The sequence below is a fragment of the Rhinatrema bivittatum genome, chromosome 6, assembly GCF_901001135.1.
Source record: "Rhinatrema bivittatum chromosome 6, aRhiBiv1.1, whole genome shotgun sequence".
Taxonomy (NCBI): domain Eukaryota; kingdom Metazoa; phylum Chordata; class Amphibia; order Gymnophiona; family Rhinatrematidae; genus Rhinatrema; species Rhinatrema bivittatum.
The window spans coordinates 183516281-183536213 of record NC_042620.1 but is presented as its reverse complement, the minus strand read 5'-3'; the positions used below and the strand labels follow the sequence as shown (position 1 = coordinate 183536213).

Below are 19933 nucleotides of genomic sequence, written 5' to 3'. Positions count from 1 at the left end.
ACCGACTTGAAAGAGGCATTCCTCATGGACACCTGTATCCGTCATCCCGATCCCGCCAGACCTTTCATCGTCGAGGTCGACGCCTCCAGCATTGCCGTCGGAGCGGTCCTCAGTCAACACTCCGACTCCGGACTGCTCCTGCCCTGTTCTTACTTCTCCAGGAAGTTCTCCCCCGCCGAGACTAATTACTCCATTGGCGACAAGGAGCTGCTGGCGATCAAACTCGCCTTTGAAGAATGGAGGCAATGGCTCGAGGGGGCCCGACACATGACCACCGTATATACGGATCACAAAAACTTAGAGTTTTTGTCCCAGGCTCAACGACTGAACCCTCGCCAAGCCCCCTGGGCCCTGTTCTTCAGTTGCTTTGATTTTGTTTTACAATACCGGCCGGCGGCCAAGAATCTCCGAGCTGATGCTCTCTCTCGGACCTCCTTTTCCGAAGAAGACCAAGAACCTCCAGAGTATATCCTCGACCCTAGTATGGTTCGTCTGTCCGCCCTGACGGTCCTCTCCCAAGGTAGGACCGTGATTCCCCGACGAGACCGTTTAAAGGCGCTATGCTGGGCTCATGACTCCCTCACTGGAGGGCACGCAGGACGCGAGAGAACCCTGGAACTCCTTAATCTCTTCTACTGGTGGCCCAACATCCGACAAGATGTGCGCACCTACGTTGGTTCCTGTCCCACCTGTGCCCATCAAAAGCCCAGTCCGGGACCCCCATGCGGTCTCCTACAGCCTCTGCCAGTCCCCACAGAGCCCTGGACACATCTAGCTACAGACTTCATGGTGGACTTGCCTCCGTCTCGCGGTCAAACGGTTATCTGGGTTACCGTCGACCGCTTCTCTAAGATGGTGCACCTTGTTCCATTGCCCAAGTTACCCTCTGCACCCGAACTAGCTCTCCTCTTTGCCCAGCACATTTTCAGGCTACACGGCCTCCCGCAGGACATCGTTTCCGACCGGGGACCCCAGTTTGTTGCACGCTACTGGAGGGCTCTCTGCAAGTGCTTCAAGGTAAAGCTCAGCTTCTCTACAGCTTTCCACCCGCAGAGTAACGGACAGTCCAAAAGGATGAATCGGTCTCTGAAAACCTACCTTCGAGCCTTCACCAATGAAAAGCAAGACAACTGGTCAGAACTACTGCCCTGGGCCGAGTTTGCCTATAACAATCAAGCTCATGCAGCCACCGGGCTCTCACCATTCCAGCTAGTCTACGGGAAACAGCTGAGACCTCCACTTCCCCTCGCTATTCCCAGCACCTCTCCAGCCGCCCAGTTGACTGCACGCCAGCTACAGACCTTGTGGCAGAAGACCCAGAACAAACTGCTCCGCTCAGCCTCTTCCGCCAAACAGGCGGCAGACCGTCACCGACGACCGGCTCCTATCTATCAGCCAGGAGACCGGGTCTGGCTTAGCACCAAGAACATCCGTCTCCGTCTCCCCACACGAAGATTTGCGCCCAGATTCTGTGGGCCATTCCAGGTCGCTGAAAGAGTGGGGTCAGTTTTGTATCGGCTGAGGTTGCCGTCCTCTCTTCGAGTCCACAATGTTTTCCACGTGTCCTTTCTTAAGCCCGTAGTCCTCTCTCGCTATCACCGCAAACCTCCAGATCCTTCTTCTACTACCATCGACGATGATCCCACTTACCAGGTACGCGAGGTCCTGGACGTTCGCTTCTACAACCGCAGGTGGGAATACCTACTCGCATGGGGAGGTTGCGGCGATGAGGACAACACCTGGGAACCTAGCCGCAACATCCTGGACAAGTCCTTGTTGCAGCAGTTCCATCGTGACCACCCGGAGAAACCCGGTCCTCTCAAGAGGGGCCGTAAAGGGGGAGGGTACTGTTGCGGTCTCTACCGCTTCCCCCCACTTAGGACTCAAACCCGCCTACCTCCGTTTCAGGAATCACCGCATTCCACCCGCTCTGGACCCCGGGGGCTTCTCTCACTCCACGTGGCGGCCGCCATTATGTGCCTGCTTCTCGTCAGTCTCGCGCGTGCGCGAGGACGCCCGTCTTGAGCGCTCAACTCCTGGAAGCCTGGCCCCGCCCGTGCTGCTGACGTCACGCCCGAGCCCTGATATAACCGGCGCTCAAACTCTCTCTCATCGCCTTGCAACGAGGTTCACAACTCCATAGTTGTTCTTAGTTGCGTTCCTGGTGATCTCCTCGTTTCCTGCTTCTGACTCCAGTTTGCTTCTGACTCCGCTTCTGCCTGCTGCCTGCCTCTGACCCCGGTTTGCCTCTGACTCCGCTTCTGCCTGCTGCCTGCCTCCGACTCCGGTTTGCCTCTGACTCCGCTTCAGCCTGCAGCCAGCCTCAGACCCCGGCCTGCTTCCGCTTCAGCCTCCAGCCTGCTTCAGCCTCCGGTTTGCTACCGACCCTGCTTCAGCCTACAGCCTGCTTCAGCCTCCGGTTTGCTACAGACTCCACTGCCGCCAGCTGCCCTGCCTTCAGCCGGCCCTCGGCCCTGTACAGCCGGTTCTCTGCTTCCCGGGTACCTTGGACTTCCTATCCTTCCTGTTTGCTCTGGTCCCGGTCTAAGCCTATCTCAGCCCCTGGACTTTCAGCCTCTATTCCAAGTCCTGAGGTCCCAGTGCCCTACGGGCTCCTCCCGGGGGGTTCCTGGTTCCCGGGTGAACACCTCCTGCTTCTGGCTCCGCCCCCTGGCCTACCCTGTCTCCCTAGGTAGGCCAGCCCAAGGGTCCACTATCTCGCAAGCAGTGTCCAACTGCAACACTCTAGTGTACTGCCATGAACACAGTATTTACTAAAGGTTGTTAAGCTTTTAGGGGTCAATTTTAAAAGGGATCCAGCTGGCTAAGTAAGGACTTAGGTAAATCTCAAAAACAACCACCACTGTAAGTAGCGATCCAATAGAATCAAAAATAAATCAAGAGCAACAAGAACTGCTCTGTCGCTGCAAAAATATATTTTACGGTAAATTGTTTGACAAATTACTTTATGTAAATTCAATAAATGCTCAATCAACCTACACTCTGTGGAGCTATTTAATTTTCAATAGAGGTTTTTAAGAAAACTAAAAATATATTTATGGGAGGAGTGGAAGGTTTCATATATAGTGTAGGTGTCCCCGCACCAATGTACAATTGGTTATAATCATCAACCTACCACCACCTCCAAGAAAACAATTTTTTTAAAATTTTTTTAATGAATTGAAATTAAAGTCCCAATGATATTCAATGGCATCCGTGGCGTATTGGGTATTTACCTTACTCGTGGGAAAAACTGGTGTGGTCTTCAAACCACTATTTAATTTAGAGCGGGTGCATGAACGACTTCCCAAGTCTGTTGGTTGCTTTTAAATGTTGAAGTACAATCCCGACACAAACATGTTACGAGGTGAAAGAAATCTTGGACTCTAGAAAGATGAGGGGGAAATTACAATATTTAATTTCTTGGAAAAATTATGGGCCTGAGGAGAACTCTTGGGAGCCAGCTTGCAACATTCAGGCACCTCGATTACTTTGACAGTTTCATAAACGCTTTCCTTGTATACCTCATCCCAGAGGCAGGAGGAGGGACCTTTGCGGGGGAGGTACTGTTACTGTTCGGCAGGGGAGCTCCGGGTCCTCCTCTCCTTCATTGCGTGGTAGCAGCATTCTTCAATGCGCGTCGGGCTCAGGCCCCGCCCCCTTAAGCGCATCAGTTCCCGGAAGCCCTGCAGTTTGTGCGGGAACTTTCAGTATTTATTTATTTCTAGTCTTTTATATACCGAAGAATAGCAATCTGCCTTCACTCCGGTTTACAGGTTAACAACTTAATACATTAGAAGAACATAAGGAACAACTTATTACAGTAGATGGACATTAGGAACGAGAAACTTATTAATTGAATGACTTTTTACATTCTATAAATATTCTAAAAAAAACAGGCGAACTGAACATGTATAAGTGTGAACAATCAGGCAATGTTAAGCATGTTACGTAGTAACTTGAGTACATCATCGAACATATGTAGTGTTCGTCATCAGACAAATAGTGTGTTTAGCTTTCTCATGTTTGGGTACGTTGGGACTGAGGGAAGAATCCGATCTCAGCAAGCGGAGGGGGGCATAACTTTTTATTAAATAGAGAATATAACATCATTGGGAGACTGTGTATAGGTGAGAAATGTGTATAGGTGAGAATTGTCATGAGAGGAGACATCTCACTAAGTTTAGTGTGAGCCAAACAGAGAGGGATAATGAGTCGGGGAGTTACGTGCAGCTTAGCCAATGCCATCTCTGAAGGTTTGGCTGAATATCCATGTTTTGAGTTCCTTTTTGAAGGATTTGATGTCGCTAAGTGTGCTTAGGTACTGTGGTAAGGAGTTCCATAAGTTGGGTCCAGCGATGGAGAAGGCTCTGTTCCTAGTGTTGGTAAGTTTTGCTAAAGGAAGAGATGGTATGTCTAGGTGTAATTTGCAGGCGGTTCTGGTCGTGCGTTGGGATTTGTGTTTCTGAATCATGTTATTGAGGGCGGTGTTGTCTGCTTTGTAAATTGCATTGTGAACGATTGTTAGAGTTTTGAATTCGATTCTTTGCTCGACTGGAAGCCAGTGAAGACTTCTCAGAACAGGGGTGATGTGTTCTGATTTCTTCTTGCCGGTTAGTATTCTGGCTGCTGCGTTCTGTAGCAGTTGAAGTGGTTTTAAGGCAGATTTTGGAAGGCCAATTAGGAGTGAGTTGCAGTAATCGAGGCTGGTGAAAATAAGAGATTGAAGAACGGTTCGGAATTCTTGTTGGTGAAGAAGCGGTTTTAGATGTTTCAGGATGTAAAGTTTATGAAAGCCTTCTTTAGTTTTTGTTGCGATGTTCTTTTTGAAGTTTAGTTCGTTGTCGATCCAGATACCAAGGTCTTTTGCAGTGTTCTTCAGTTGGATGCTGATGTTATCAATTTGTAGGGAGTGTATGGGGGTTGTATGTCCTGAGTTGTTTCTTCCTATGAGGATGCATTCAGTTTTATTCATGTTGAGGCATAACTTTAGGTGGTTCAGCATGTTTCTAATTGAGATTAGGTGGTTGGCTGTAGTGCTCAGTGCCTCTGCTATAGAGGTGGTTATTGGAATGAGGAGTTGAATGTCGTCGGCGTACATATAATATGTTACGCCTAGACTTGAGATAAGGTGGCAGAGTGGGAGTAGGTAGATATTAAAGAGGGTGGCCGAGAGGGCGAACCTTGTGGTACCCCAGTTTCAAGTGGGAGGGGGATCTGATGATTTGTTGTTAAGGGTGACCTTGAAGAATCTGTCTTTTAGGAATGATGTGAACCAGTCGAGAGTTTTGCCGGAAAGACCAATGCTTGCAAGTCGTGCTATCAGGCTTTTGTGGTCTACGGTGTCAAATGCCGCAGAGAGATCAAGTAGGATTAGTAAGTGGCTTAGTTTGTTGTCGAAACCTCTTATTATTTTGTTTGATAAATTGATGAGCAGGGTTTCAGTGCTGCGGTTTTTCCTGAATCCATGTTGTGCGGTATGCAGAATATTGTTGTTCTCTAGGTATTCATTAAGCTGTATCAGTGCTGCTTTCTCAGTCATCTTTGCGAGTAAAGGGAGGTTTGAGATAGGACGGTAGTTATTCAAATCCACTGGATCTAGGTTCTTCTTTTTTAATATTGGTGTGATTGTTGCAGTTTTTAATTCAGTTGGAAGCTCACCTTCTTCGAGTGATTTGTTAATAATAGCAGCTATGGTTGGGGCAATGATGTGCGCCATTTCCTTCAGATCTCGTGTTAGGATTATATCAAGATCATGACGAGCTGGGTTGATTATTTAAACTCCTGAGCCCAGGAGTTGATCATGACTCCTGAGCCCTGGGTTGATCATGACGAGCTGGGTTGATTATTTAAACTCCTGAGCCCAGCACAGCATTGCCTTGGCTACAGGCTTGCTTGTGCTGGTGCTCCGGAGTGTTTCTTTGCCCTGATCTTGTGCTGACTTGGATTGGACTTTGACTTCTCTTGTCCGCTGCCTGCTTCGACTCTGCCTGGTTTCTGGATTCCTGCTTGCTGCCTGTCTACGACCTGGATTGGACTTTGTCTGGACTTCTCTATCACCTCCAGCTTCTGAGGACTCATCATTTGGCTAGATAAGCCTGTTTGCCACTAAGGATTCACGTCACCTGTAACAAGTGAAGGACGCTTTGTATTAAGATTAGAAGAAGTTGAGGGGGGGAAGTGGCAATAACATCAACCTGACCACATGCTTCTCTCTCTCACTCCCTTGGAGCCAGCGGCGTATTTATAAATTCTGCATGTTTTGAAGCAGTGTTTTGGGAAATTAAAGTATTGTTTGAGCAGGTGAATTGCTATAGCCTGGACTGGTGGATGTTGCGGAGGTGATGGTGAGATGCCCTAAGACAGAAGGGGCTGCCAAAATCATGAGTGGAGAAGTCAAGATGGTGCAGGATGTGCAGGAGGCAGGTTCAGCAGTGGAAGTCTTCTCTCTGAAGTAGCGCTAAAGGATCTCACTCGTGCAGTCTCAGCTTCAGAAGGATCCAGCTTCAGAAGATCCAGTCATCGGTGGATGAATTACGTGATAAGGTAGAACCATATTCCGCCGCAATTCCCGCTAGTCGCCATCGAGGCCATTGCTGACAAGTTCCAGGGGAAAAACAAAAAGCTTGAAGAGAAACTCAACAACCTCGAAAACTGAAGTCAGCACAATAATTTGCGTATTATAGAGGTCCTAGAAGTGGTGCATGGTGTGGCCCTATTTCAACTTTCTGAAAAATGGGTCCCTGAATAACTTAACATTAATACAATGGATAGACCGATTTTGGTTGCGCGAGCTCATAGGTTGTTGGGAGCTGATGGTCAGGAGTAATCGCTAAATATCTGAATTACACAGATAAAATGAAAATTATTTCAGCTTACCACAGAATCAAAGAGCTCACTTACAACAATGCCAAGCTTCTGATTTTCCCGCATTACTGGTCTAAGTTCAGGCCTCTCAGAGGGAACTCACTTCTTACTGTATGTAATTGTTCTGCTGTGGTGTTAAATTCTCTCTGCAGTTTCCCGCCTATCTGATGGTATACCATAATGGAGAATCTTGCCTGCTAACCTCTGGCAGTGAAGTGAAAGCCTTTGTGAACCAGCTGAATTGACTATATGTAATCCATGTCATCACAGTTCTAATTCGTTAAATTTCAGTTATATGCTGCTTTGTATCTGTTGGGCCTATGTAAAATGTCCCTGTTGCTGTGCTTGAGGGCCAAGGTCGTGGTCTTCATTCAAAGACAGTTTAGGTTCTGCAATGTTATGCTCTCTTTGATTTTCCAAAGTTGGTTGTTATGTCTCATTGTGAACAAAGAATATAATCAGCATTATTGGATACTGCTGGAACAACCCGGGTATCAAGAAAGGACTTGAACAGGTAAATGTAAATCAGTTATTTACTCTCTCAGACAATAGAAGGACTAGGGGCACTCCATGAAGTTAGCAAGTAGCTCATTTAAGCAAATTGGGGAACATTCTTTTTCACTCAATGCATAATTAAGCTCTGGAATTCATTGTCAGAGGATGTGATTACAGAGGTTAGTGTAACTGGGTTTAAAAAAACAGGTTTGGATAAGTTCCTTGAGAAGTCCATAACATTAAGCAATAAGGAATAGTAGCTTGGAATCTATTTAATGTTTGGGTACTTGCCAGGTAATTGTGACTTGCATTGGCCACTGTTGGAAACAGTATGCTGGGCTTGATGGACCCTTGGTCTGACCCAGTATGGCATGACTTATGTTCTTAGGAGTCTGTTGACCTAAGCGGTAACCCAGTACCGGACTGATATGACAGGGACACCTCCACTAGGATTTTTGGAAATGCGCAGGCATTTACCCATCTCTGTGTGGCAGCAAACGAGATGAAGGGAGCCCGTCACAGTGTGGATCGCCAACTGTCCTCTGGTTGCTCCATAGCCTGGGGCCCTTTCAGTATAATGTTCCCTGGGATTCCCGCTTAGGGCGAGGCAGCAACACAGCAGTCGTCATGGAGGGTGGTTCTCCTTCACAATGTAAGTCTATCAACTTGCCTAGATTTTCTGCCTTGGTTATTGTTCATTTAGGCAGATTATGCATAATATTTAAACATCTTCATTGCCTTGTATTCACTATTCCAAGCATGGTTTGAGTATTTCATCAATTTATAGCCCAGACTCCTCTACGCTGAGCACCTTACTGGCTCTGGGAGACCTCGATTGGGTGCAGAAATCTTCCTGCTGGTGAAGGAAGAAGAAACAAAAGTACTTTGCCAGAATTACAGGGGGAGTCCTCCCCGGTTGAGGAGTTGAGAGTTTTTTTTGTTTTATTTTTTTGACAGTTCAAAAAGGGATATGGAGGAGATGGGAATGTCATTTTTGGATGGGATATGGTTCAAATGTATGAATGCCTGTGTTAGTATGTGTGTGTTACTGGCCTCCTGTGCCTGGGTATAGCAACTTGCAGGTATTTTGTTCCTTCAGAAGCCTTGGGGGATGAAGGGGGGGGGGGGGCCAGGGAACCTAGGCTGGGAGGTCCCATCCTTTACAGCACTTAATCAAGCGGCAGCTATTGCTCAATCATATACTGATAGATGTCTAACATTACTTTTTGTTCTATTAACATTGACAATTTGCACTGCCCTATTAAGAGGAAAAAAGCTGCTAATGGACTTGTGGAAACATAGGGTGCATGTAGCTTTTATTCAGGAAATTCATCTGGTAAATGAGGAACATCAAAAATTAAAAAGGGAATGGATGGGTCAATGCTTTTTCTCCTCCTTCAATTCGAGATAACAGGGAGTGGCTATTCTGTTTAATAAAACATCACTTTCGAAAAAGAAAAATGGATTTCGGAGCCCAATGTCTGCTACATAATTGTAGTAAGGAACTTGCAAAGGGTAAAAATAATTCTGGTCAATCTTTACATCCCAAGTAAATATTCACATGGGATTTTTTCCTAATCTGGTTGCCAAATTGTCATCACGGGAAGGCTACACTATTATTATGGGAGGGGATTTTAACATGGTGGATAACCCTCCTGGTGGACTGCAAACCGGCTAAAACTCCCTGGAAAATCCAGTCTGATCTGGGTGTGGCTTTTGTATCTCAGGAACTGCAGTTGATTGACTCTTGGCGTTCATTGCACATGGAGGACAGAGAGTTTACTTTCTTTTCTCATGTTCACAATGTATACTCACAAATTGATTATACACTATTGGCAGAATCATTCTTTAATAAGTTGCTATCTTTTGAGATTTCTGATGTTCCTTATTCTGAACATGCGATTGTAGTTACTACTCTTTTATACTACTTTAGCTTTGTTACCTGGGATCACAGGGTAAACAAGATGATCTAGGCCCCCATATCTTTATAGTGACAAACAGTTTGCAATTTTTCTGAAAGATAAATGGAAGGAATACGTAGAATACGTAGAATTTAACTCACTCCCAGAGACTGAATCTATCCTTTTTTGGAGTGCTGTCATGAAGGCAGTCATGAGAGGATACAATTTAGCTTATCAGGCACGCACAAAGAGAGAAAAGAATGGGAAAATTCTAGACCTCACCAAATGCATCATGATGCTGAGGAGGGTTCACGTGCATAGCCACCCGGAAGGAGCTTAACATATTGTTGGAATACAAGGCACAGCAAAAGTTTTTGTATCTTACATTTAAACTCTATTGGTGGGGTAATAAATCCGATAAACTTCTAGCTAGACTGGTTAAATCTAATTCTTGCCTCAGTGGAGTTATCACTCAAATTTATTTGAACTCACAAACATTTTCGACCTCTCCCTTGATAACTAAGTGTTTTGAGGCCTACTACAAATCATTATACGCAGCTGGCCCTAATAATGTACAGACACAGCAGGCCTTTTTTCAAGATCTTGAGGTTTTTTAAACTAGGGAACCAGGCTAAAGGACTCTTGGTGACACTTGTTACAGATGTGAAGATCTGTAGAGTTATCTCAAATTTAAAATTAGTCAAAGCTCCTGGGCATGAAGGCTTGGGGCTAGACTTTTATAAAGTAATAGGAGATGCCATATTTTCTCCTCTTAAAAATATGTTCCATGATGCAAGGGACAGGGGAAATTTTGAAGCAGGCCATAACCTTGCAAAGGTTATTCTACTGTCTAAGCCTGGAAAAGATCATACCCTCTCACAATCGTACAGACCGATTTCTCTCATATCAGGCTATAAAGATATTAGCTGTTGTCCTAGCTTTTCAATTGAACTCGGTAGTCTGTGATGTGGTGTCTCTGTCATTAAAGGGAGACTTTCTAATACCAATTTGCTGAAAGCAATAACAGCCATCCAAGCTGCTGTGGTTGGTAACAAAGATGGACATTTAGTCAGCATTGATGCTGAAAAAGTATTTGACTATGTGGAATGGCCTTACCTATTATGGGTATTAGAATGATTCAAGGTTGGGGAGGAATTTGTACAGTGGGTAAAATTATTATATAACAAAACCCTTAGTACAATCAATGGTAAACAGGGTACTTTCAGAAATTCACTCAGGTGAGGAGCACAAGGCAGGGATGCCCATTGTCCCTCTGCTGTTTATCCTTGCCCTGGAACCCTTTCCAGCTAAACTTCGTATACTGTCATCCTTTGAAGGCATGAAGATTAGGAATAAGATGGTGAAACTAAGCCTATTCACTGATGATATGATGATTTTTGTGGGTAATCCCTAAAGGAGTCTTGGGGATATTATTAGGATAATCAACAAATTTGGGAGGTTTTCAGGTCTCCGAATTAATTAAACCAAATCGGACGCTTTTCCTCTCAATCTTACCTTGTAAAATCTCTGGGAGGGTCCTTTCCCTCTCAAGTGGGCCGTGAATCACGTTTGCTATTTGGGAATTACTTAGCTTGAACAGCAGAGGAACTTTACACACTTAAAGCTAGATTTTAAAAGGCCCGCACACGCATCCATGTGCGAATGGGTCCCGGCATGCGCACATGGAAGCAGCTATTTTATAACATACGCGCATCGACTATAACCTCATAGCGATAGCAGAGATAAATGTGCAGTTTCTGTGCTGGTTGAACTCACTGACCTCTGGCGCAGGTGTCCTCTTTTTCAGTATTCTTTCCTTTTTCTGTGTTTTTCCCCTCTAGAATAAGCTCCTGTTTGGATATTAGAGGTAAGGAGGAGCTGTCTGGCTGTGGACTAGAATTCCAATCAATATCTATCTGAAAATCCCTAAATCCCTCCCGTGGGGCTTTGATGGAGAAAGGATCATGCAGAGAGGGCTCTGGATTCTCAATGTCCATGATTTCAGATCCCTGACCATCCTGAGCAGCTCCTGCAAATGAAAATAAAAACAAATTTAGGGCTGCCTTGACTTATCACATCAAGTGCTAGCATATAAACGTGATGCATTACAGAGTGAGTCTATTGATGCCATTTGGAAGGAGTATAACCCATGGTTGTTTCGCATGACATCTGTTTATCTCTCTGAGTGAATGGAACTGTTCTGTTTTTCAAGACCTCACATAATAGCTGATTCTGCAAAACTGAACACCATTCAGTCAGCAGATCTCTGAGCAGTTTGGACCTCATACATGTTTTTTTACTTGTGACTTTTATTTAATATACATTTTATTTTAAAGCTAAGCTGTTTATTCTTGTTTTACCCCATTCACCTATGTTTCATGTTTTGTTGATTGACTAAAGGAAAATTAGTTTCTTACCTGATAATTTTCGTTCGTGTAGTACCATGGATCAGTCCAGACACCTGGGTTGTGACTCCGCACCAGCAGATGGAGACAAAGCAAGATCTGTCGGGCTCCGCTACATATAGCAAGGTGCCACCCACAGCCCCTCAGTCTTACGTAATGTCAAAGCAGAGAATGAACAAACTATCTAACTAAACTGCCCGCAACAAGGGCCGAATTCACAAACTCTCGACTGGAACAGAACTCCCAGAACCAAAGGAGAGAAACGAGTATAATCATATGCAACCATTGAATCCAACGAGCAGACTCTCCGTTACTTCAGTGCCGACAACACAGACAATACGGGCGGGCTCCTGGACTGATCCGTGGTACTACAGGAACGAAAATTATCAGGTAAGAAACTAATTTTCCTTTCCCTGTACATACCCGGATCAGTCCAGACACTTGGGATGTACCAGAGCCAACTTACCGAGGGTGGGAACCAGAGAGTCCCGCTCGGAGTACCCTCTCACCAAAACCCCCAGAATCAGCGGCCTGAACATCCAGCCGGTAATGTCTAGTAAAGGTATGTAACGACTTCCACGTAGCCGCCCTACAAATCTCCTGAGGTGACACCTGAGAGGATTCCGCCCAGGAAGCAGCATGCGATCGTGTCGAGTGAGCCCTGAGGCCCACGGGAACAGGCTTTCCCCGCACTATGTATGCTGAGCCAATGGCCTCCTTAAGCCAACGGGCAATCGTAGTCCGGGAAGCCGTACCACCTCTCTTCGGACCGGAAAACAGAACAAAGAGGTGATCTGTCACCCTGAAAGGTTTAGTGACCTCCAGATAGTGGAGGAGGACCCTCTGCCCATCCAGCTTCCGTAACTCCCTCGCTTTCGGCTCCAACAGCTCCCCCACTGGAAAAGCGGGGAGCTAGATCGACTGATTCAAGTGAAACGCCGACACCACTTTTGGCAAAAAGGAGGGGACCGTCCGTAAGGAGACTCCCAAATCTGAGATCCGCAAGAACGGCTCCCTACATGACAGCGCCTGCAACTCCGAAACTCGCCTCGCCGACGCGATCGCAACGAAGAAAAACGTCTTCAGCGTAAGATCCTTTATCGTCGCCCGCTTGATAGGCTCAAAAGGTGCCGAACACAAAACTGAGAGTATCCAATTAAGATTCCAGGATGGGAAAGGCTGTCGCAATGGAGGACATAAATGCTTAGCCCCCCTAAGAAAACGAGCGACATCCGGGTGCAGAGCCAGAGACACCCCACGCACTTTACCCCTGAGACAACCTAGTGCTGCCACTTGGACCCGCAGGGTACTACAAGAGAGGCTCTTTGAGAGATCCCCCTGAAAAAAAGCTAGGACATCGGATACGGACGCTGTCATAGGATCCACTCTGCGATCCCTACACCAGTCTTCGAACACTGCCCACACCCGAACATAGGCTAAGGACGTAGACTGTTTAGTAGACCTCAACAAGGTGGCTACCACCGCATCCGAATACCCTTTATTCTTCAAGCGTTTCCTCTCAAAAGCCATGCCGTGAGACAGAAGTGATCCGCTTCCTCCAAACAAATGGGGCCTTGGCGGAGAAGAGCCGCGGACCCTCGAAAACGAAGGGGAAGTTCCACTGCCAACAGGAGGAGATCTGCGATCCAAGGTCGTCTCGGCCATTCCGGTGCCACCAGAATCACGTCCGATGAATGCAGCTCTATTCTCTGAAGAACCTTGCCTATCAGAGGCCAAGGGGGGAACACGTACAGGAACACGTCTGTTGGCCAGGGAAGCACTAGCGCATCGACGCCTTCGGCCCCTCGCTCTCTCCGGCGGCTGTAAAACCGTGGAGCCTTCATGTTGTGATAGGTGGTCATCAGGTCCATGTGTGGTGGTCCCCACCTTTTGCAGATGAGTTGAAAAGCCTCTTCCACCAGCTCCCATTCTCCCGGATCCAGATGATGACGGCTGAGGAAATCCGCTTGGACATTGTCGACTCCGGCGATGTGAGACGCCGCAATATTGCTGAGATTCTGCTCCGCCCAGCACATCAACCGTTGCGCTTCTTCCGCCACGAGCTGACTTCTTGTTCCGCCCTGGCGATTTATATACGCCAGGGTCGTTGCATTGTCCGACAACACTCTGACCGCCTTCCCCCGTATCAGCGGAAGGAAGGATTGCAGCGCTAATGTCACCACCCTGGTTTCCAAGTGATTGATGGACCACTGCGATTGAGCCCTGGACCACTGTCCCTGCACCGACCGTCCAAGACAGACCACACCCCAACCGGAAAGACTGGCGTCCGTGGTGACCACCGTCCAGTTGGGCATGATCAGGTGATCATGCCCAACTGGACATCAGATGATCCGCACATCAGATGATCCGACACCAACCACCAGTGGAGAATGGTCCTCGCCTGATCTGTGAGTGGGAGCGGGAGGTGGAATTGTTCGGACACCGGCTTCCAGCGGGAGAGCAATGCTGATTGCAATGGCTGTAGATGAGCGAAAGCCCAGGGAACCAACGCTAGTGTGGATGCCATGGAGCCCAAGACCGTCAGATAATCGCAAACCTGTGGGATCTGTAGGGATAACAATCGCCTCACCTGACCCTGCAGCTTGAGCACCCGCCCCTTGGAGAGAAACACCTTGCCCTGCTGCGTGTCGAATAGCGCTCCCAGATACTCCAGGGTCTGGGTAGGTTCTAAGCAACTCTTGGCCAGATTGACCACCCATCCGAGAGGGCGCAAGAGCTGAAGAACTCTGGCGACCGCCTGCCGACACTGCAACTGGGACTTCGCAAGAATCAACCAGTCGTCCAAGTAGGAGTGCACCAGAAACCCCTCCCTCCTGAGCTGAGCCGCCACCACTACCATTACCTTGGTAAACGTGCGTGGCGCCATGGCGAGACCGAAGGGAAGAGCTCTGAACTGATAGTGCCTGCCCAGAATGCAGAACCTGAGGAACCTCTGATAACACGGCTGAATGCCTATATGGAGGTACGCTTCCGTGAGGTCCAAATAGGCCAGGAATTCGCCTGGACGAAACGACGCGACAACCGATCGAATCGTTTCCATCTTGAATGTGGAATTCGAAGACACCTGTTGACCCCTTTCAAGTCCAGAATCGGCCTGAACGTGCCCTCCTTTTTTGGCACTATAAAGTAAATGGAGTAATGGCCCTTGTGTTGCTGCCCGGGAGATACTGGGGTTATCGCTCCCAAGTCCTCCAGGCGTCGAAGAGTCTCTTGCACCGCTACTCGCTTTTCTCTGGACTTGCAGGGTGAGACGATAAACTTGTCTGCAGGGATCTGTACAAAATCTAAAGCGTAACCTTGACTTATCACGCTGAGGACCCACTGGTCCGATGTTATTTTGGTCCATTCCCCTGTAAAAAACGCCAACCTGGCTCCCACGTTTGGCACAGCTGACGGGATTGGCCGAGAGGAATGGACCACTCGCATTTCATTGGGAAGCTTTAGACCCCGATCCCAACGAAGGTCCACCTTGCTTCCCAAATCGCTTTCCTCGAAAGGACGGAGTCCACGACAACTGCCTGGTAGAACCGGGACAGTAAGACGAACCAGAAGATCTCTGGGGGCGTGAACTTCTGTTCCCCCGAAACCGTGTCCTATTGGGGAAGGAGCTCCGCGACCTAGGCCTGTCCTCAGGGAGCTTGAATGCCCTGTTCTCGCCGAGCGATTGCATCAGATCATCCAGCTGCTTGCCAAACAACAACTTCCCCTTAAACGGCAGTGAGCCCAGGTGAGGTTTGGAGGAACCATCCGCTGCCCAGTTCCATAGCCAAAGGAGACAATGTGTGGAAACCGCCGAGACCATAGATCTGGCCGATGTGCGCAGCAGGTCATATAGCGCATCCGCGCTGTAAGCGATCGCCGCCTCCAAGCGATTCGCTTGAACAGATTCCTCTTCCGAGAGACCCGCATTGGCCTGGAGTACCTGGGCCCAGCGCAGACTTGCCCTCAAGGCAAAATTACTACATATGGCGGCGCGGACCCCTACAGCAGAGACCTCAAAAACTTTCTTCAGCTGGAGCTCTAGCTTCCTGTCTTGGATGTCCTTCAATGCAGTGGCCCCTGTTACTGGAATCGTCGACCTCTTTGTTACTGCCGATACCGCTGCGTCTACTCTGGGGAGACGGAGAAGCTCCAACGCGTCCTCTGGCAGCGGATAAAGTTTATTCATGGGCTTACTCACTTTCAGGCCCAACTCCGGAGTGTCCCATTCCCGGAACAGTATATCCGACGCCGAGAAATGAAAAGGAAAAGCCACCGCTGGACCACTGAGGCCCAACAACACCGGATCCATTTTGGCCCCCGGCCGGGACTCCACTGGAGGGGCGTCCACCCCTAGCTCCTGAAGAATGGCCGGAATAAGTGGGCCCAGTTCCTCTCTTCTAAACAGCCTTACCACCTTCGGGTCATCACCGTCCACAGCTGTAGTGCCTTTACTGGAACCAGACTGGACTGTCACTTCCTCATCCGCCTCATCGGCCCCCCCCAGGGGCCTTGTGGGCGATTGCGCCTCATCCTGCGAGGAGGAGTCGGTGTCCGTGCCCCGCGGGGCACCACGCAACGGGCGCTTTTCCTTAGGAGGCTCCGAGCTCCTCCGGGACCTATCCCTGGCTTTCCCCTTCCGGGACCGTGAATGTCTCTCCAGTCCCCCAGCGGCTACAGGCTTGCTTGTGCTGGTGCTCCGGAGTGTTTCTTTGCCCTGATCTTCTGCTGACTTGGATTGGACTTTGACTTCTCTTGTCCACTGCCTGCTTTTACTCTGCCTGGTTTCTGGATTCCTGCTTGCTGCCTGTCTACAACCTGGATTGGACTTTGTCTGGACTTCTCTATCACCTCCAGCCTCTGAGGACTCTTCATTTGGCTAGATAAGCCTGTTTGCCACTAAGGATTCACGTCACCTGTAACAACTCACCGCTCATCCCTGAAGGAGCCATCCCGAGGTCTTCGTAGGAGCTGGGAGAGAGGCCCGCGCAGCCGGCGCTTGAGCCCATCGGGGTAAGGCTATAAGCTCTCGCCCTACCGCCGTGGGCCCCCGCACCGGCCACGTGGGAGCTTCTTTGCTACCTGAATCCAGCCCTCTTTGCCGCGCTGACGCGATCCAGGCTCCCTCCTGCCGAGCGGCTAAGCCGAAGGAACCGACGCCGCGTCCACCCCTACAAGTCGCGCCGGTTATGTCACGTCAGCGCGACCACTCTATATTTAAAGGGCCTACCTGCTCCCAGGCGCCGCGCGCCGGGCGTCGCGCAACAAAGGGGCCCGCCCCTTTGTGCGCCCCTTCGTGCAGCCCCGAGAGGTCCCCGAGCCCCTGAGTATACTTACATAGTCCTCCTACAACCTATTTCTCCTCCCGGCTCACTTCCGAACGTGATTCGCACACACTCACCCTTCCCGGCTACCTATTCCTCACTCACCTTCAATTTACCCCAGCAGCTGAACAACAAAGTAGAAGGGAGTTACACCTATATTCATTCAAAACATTGCTGCTAAGACCGCTTCCACAACTACCTAATCCATCTCTCCTCCAGATTTATTGAATTCAATTTCAGGCTGCGACCCAACGAGCAAGCTCACCCTGTCAGCGCCACCCCTCTTGGGACCCAAGACCCAGCCGAACACCGACCCGGACTCCGCATCTCCCTCTCAAAGTTTACAAAGATATGCTGTACTCGGCCATCCCAATTATTCATAACCACAGGAGAAACACTGCCAACCTGCCCATACAAACACCCTCCCTTCAGCAACAACAACACAAAAGACTCATCCCCATAATGCTTTCTCCACTAAACCAAGTACTGGGTCTCACCCTATTCTCCTTAACCCTTCTGAATGCCCAATCTCTTTAAAAAAAAACTCACCTCCTATATGACTACCTCACTGAGGAGCAGCCAGATCTGTGTGCCATCACCGAAACCTGGTTAAAACCTGAAGACACGGTCCTCCTTAATCAACTCCCCCTTCAGACCTTCGACTTTTTCTCCATCCCTAGGCGGAAGAAAAGAGGAGGTGGACTACTTCTTGCAGCAAAAAAAGACTTACGAGCAACCCTCCACGTGTCAACCACACAACAATCACTGGAATTCTCCGTCTTCAAAACTCCTCAGCTTCAAATAGGTCTCACCTACGCCCCCCCAGGTCGCCTTGACTCAGACCCATCTCCCTTAATCGAACTGATAGCTAAACATATCAACACCAAAAAGCCAGCCATCCTCTTAGGAGATTTCAATCTTCACGTAGACTCTAATATTCGCTCTCCCAACTGCGAATCCTTCCTCAACACTCTCCTCTGCATGGGATTTAATCAACTAATTCAAGAATCTACTCATAAAGCAGGACACACTCTTGATCTCATTTTCATCAACCAAGGCCTAACCCTATCCTCGCCTATTGTCTGCCAGCCAATCCCTTGGTCTGACCACAAGCTAATCTCCACTACACTACTATACCACTGCCCAAACCACACAACAACACAGAAAACCACGGTCCAATGCAGAAAACTCTGCAATCAAGAAACGCTCATTTCCCAGCTACCTCCAGAATTAAACCAGCTCAACCTATCCGACGCCAACACAGCACTAGCGTCCTGGATCAAAATTTCAAACAAAGTGGCAGACAAAACCTGCCCGCTTATATCTAAAGTTATTCTCTCCAACAAAGTTAATAAAAAACCTTGGTTCACCTCAGAATTAAAAACCAAGAAGCGCGATCTCAGAAAAATGGAACAGAAATGGCGAAAAAATCCTACACCTTTAAACCTCATGGTCTATAAATCTCTCATGCACCAATACAGAATTGTCATCCTGCAAACAAAAAGAGACTTCTACTCTCAGAAAATACACCATTTCATCTTTGACCCTAAAGCCTTGTTCTCCTTGGTATCTTCGCTGACCAAACCACCCACACCAGAATTCCCAGATGACAAAGCATCTAACAAAGCCACTGAACTGGCCAGCTATTTCATGAACAAAATACCTAATCTTCTCGCTTCCCGCATTGATCAGAACGCTACTATCCAACCATCTCTGCCCTCTACCTCTCAGTCCCCCATTCCCAAACTCACCCATCTACCCATCACCCTATCCACATCCACACAAGCTGAAACCCTAGAGGTCTTTGAATCCGCATCAGCCTTGGAAATTGAAAATATTCTAAGGAAACTAAAACCTTCCTCCCACCCACTTGACACAATTCCTGCCAACCTACTGATAGCCTCTGCCAAAAATTTCGCCAAGCCATTCGCTCAGATCATCAACGCCTCCCTATCCCAAGGTCTCGTTCCTGACCCTCTCAAACTCGCCATTTTGAAACCGCTTCTGAAAAAACCCAATCTCTCCACAGATAACGCAGCAAACATCCGTCCTATTGCAAATCTTCCAATCATCGCTAAGATACTTGAAAGAATAGTTAACAAACAGCTCTCCGAATTCCTAGACAACAACAACATCCTCTTCCCGGCTCAACTCGGCTTCCGCAAATCCCGAAACACAGAATCCCTTCTTCTATCACTGTCGGACAACATCCTCATGAACCTTGGAAAAAAACAGCCCTGCCTGCTTATCCTTCTGGACTTAACCGCCGCATTCGATACAGTTAACCACGAATGTCTCATCGACAGACTTTCTGAGACTGGCATAAAAAACACAGCATTAAACTGGTTCAAATCTTTCCTCCAAAACAGGTTTTACAGAGTTAAGATCAACAGTAAAGAATCATCTCCTTTCAGTTCCACCTTCGGAGTCCCACAAGGATCTTCGCTTTCACCTACCTTATTTAACATCTATCTACTCCCACTTTGTAAACTCCTCTCCGACCTTAAATTAACACATTACGTATATGCAGACGACGTCCAAATCCTTCTACCGGTAAACGACTCCTTGGACAACACATTACACCATTGGAATTTCTGCCTTCGCTCTATCAATAACCTCCTCTCAAATCTCAACCTGATACTTAATACAGACAAGACTGAGTTCCTATTAATCACTCAAGATGGGAATTTTCCTCTAAACAGCTCGCCCCTTACAAGGCTCCCAACCATCTCTTCTAAAGTCAGAAACCTCGGGGTAGTCATGGACAACCAACTGAACTTCTCTGGATTCATTAATAACACAGTGAAGGAGTGCTACTTCAAACTTCAAGTTCTAAAAAGATTAAGACCCCTCCTTCATTTCCAAGACTTCAGGTCAGTCTTGCAAGCAATTATCTTCTCAAAAATCGATTATTGCAATGCTCTTCTTCACGGCCTGCCAG

The 19933-nt window shown here is 48.0% G+C and overlaps 1 protein-coding gene across 5 annotated transcripts in view; it reads right to left on the bottom strand.

Moving 5' to 3' along the window:
• The window catches only part of KIAA2012 (KIAA2012 ortholog), a 389440-nt gene that overhangs the window by 214573 nt on the left and 154934 nt on the right, over positions 1-19933 (bottom strand). For all 5 annotated transcript variants that reach the window (XM_029606277.1, XM_029606281.1, XM_029606279.1 and 2 more), the window contains one exon: positions 11044-11292. In XM_029606277.1, coding sequence (XP_029462137.1) covers positions 11044-11292 — 249 coding nt within the window. The remainder of the gene's footprint in view (positions 1-11043; positions 11293-19933) is intronic.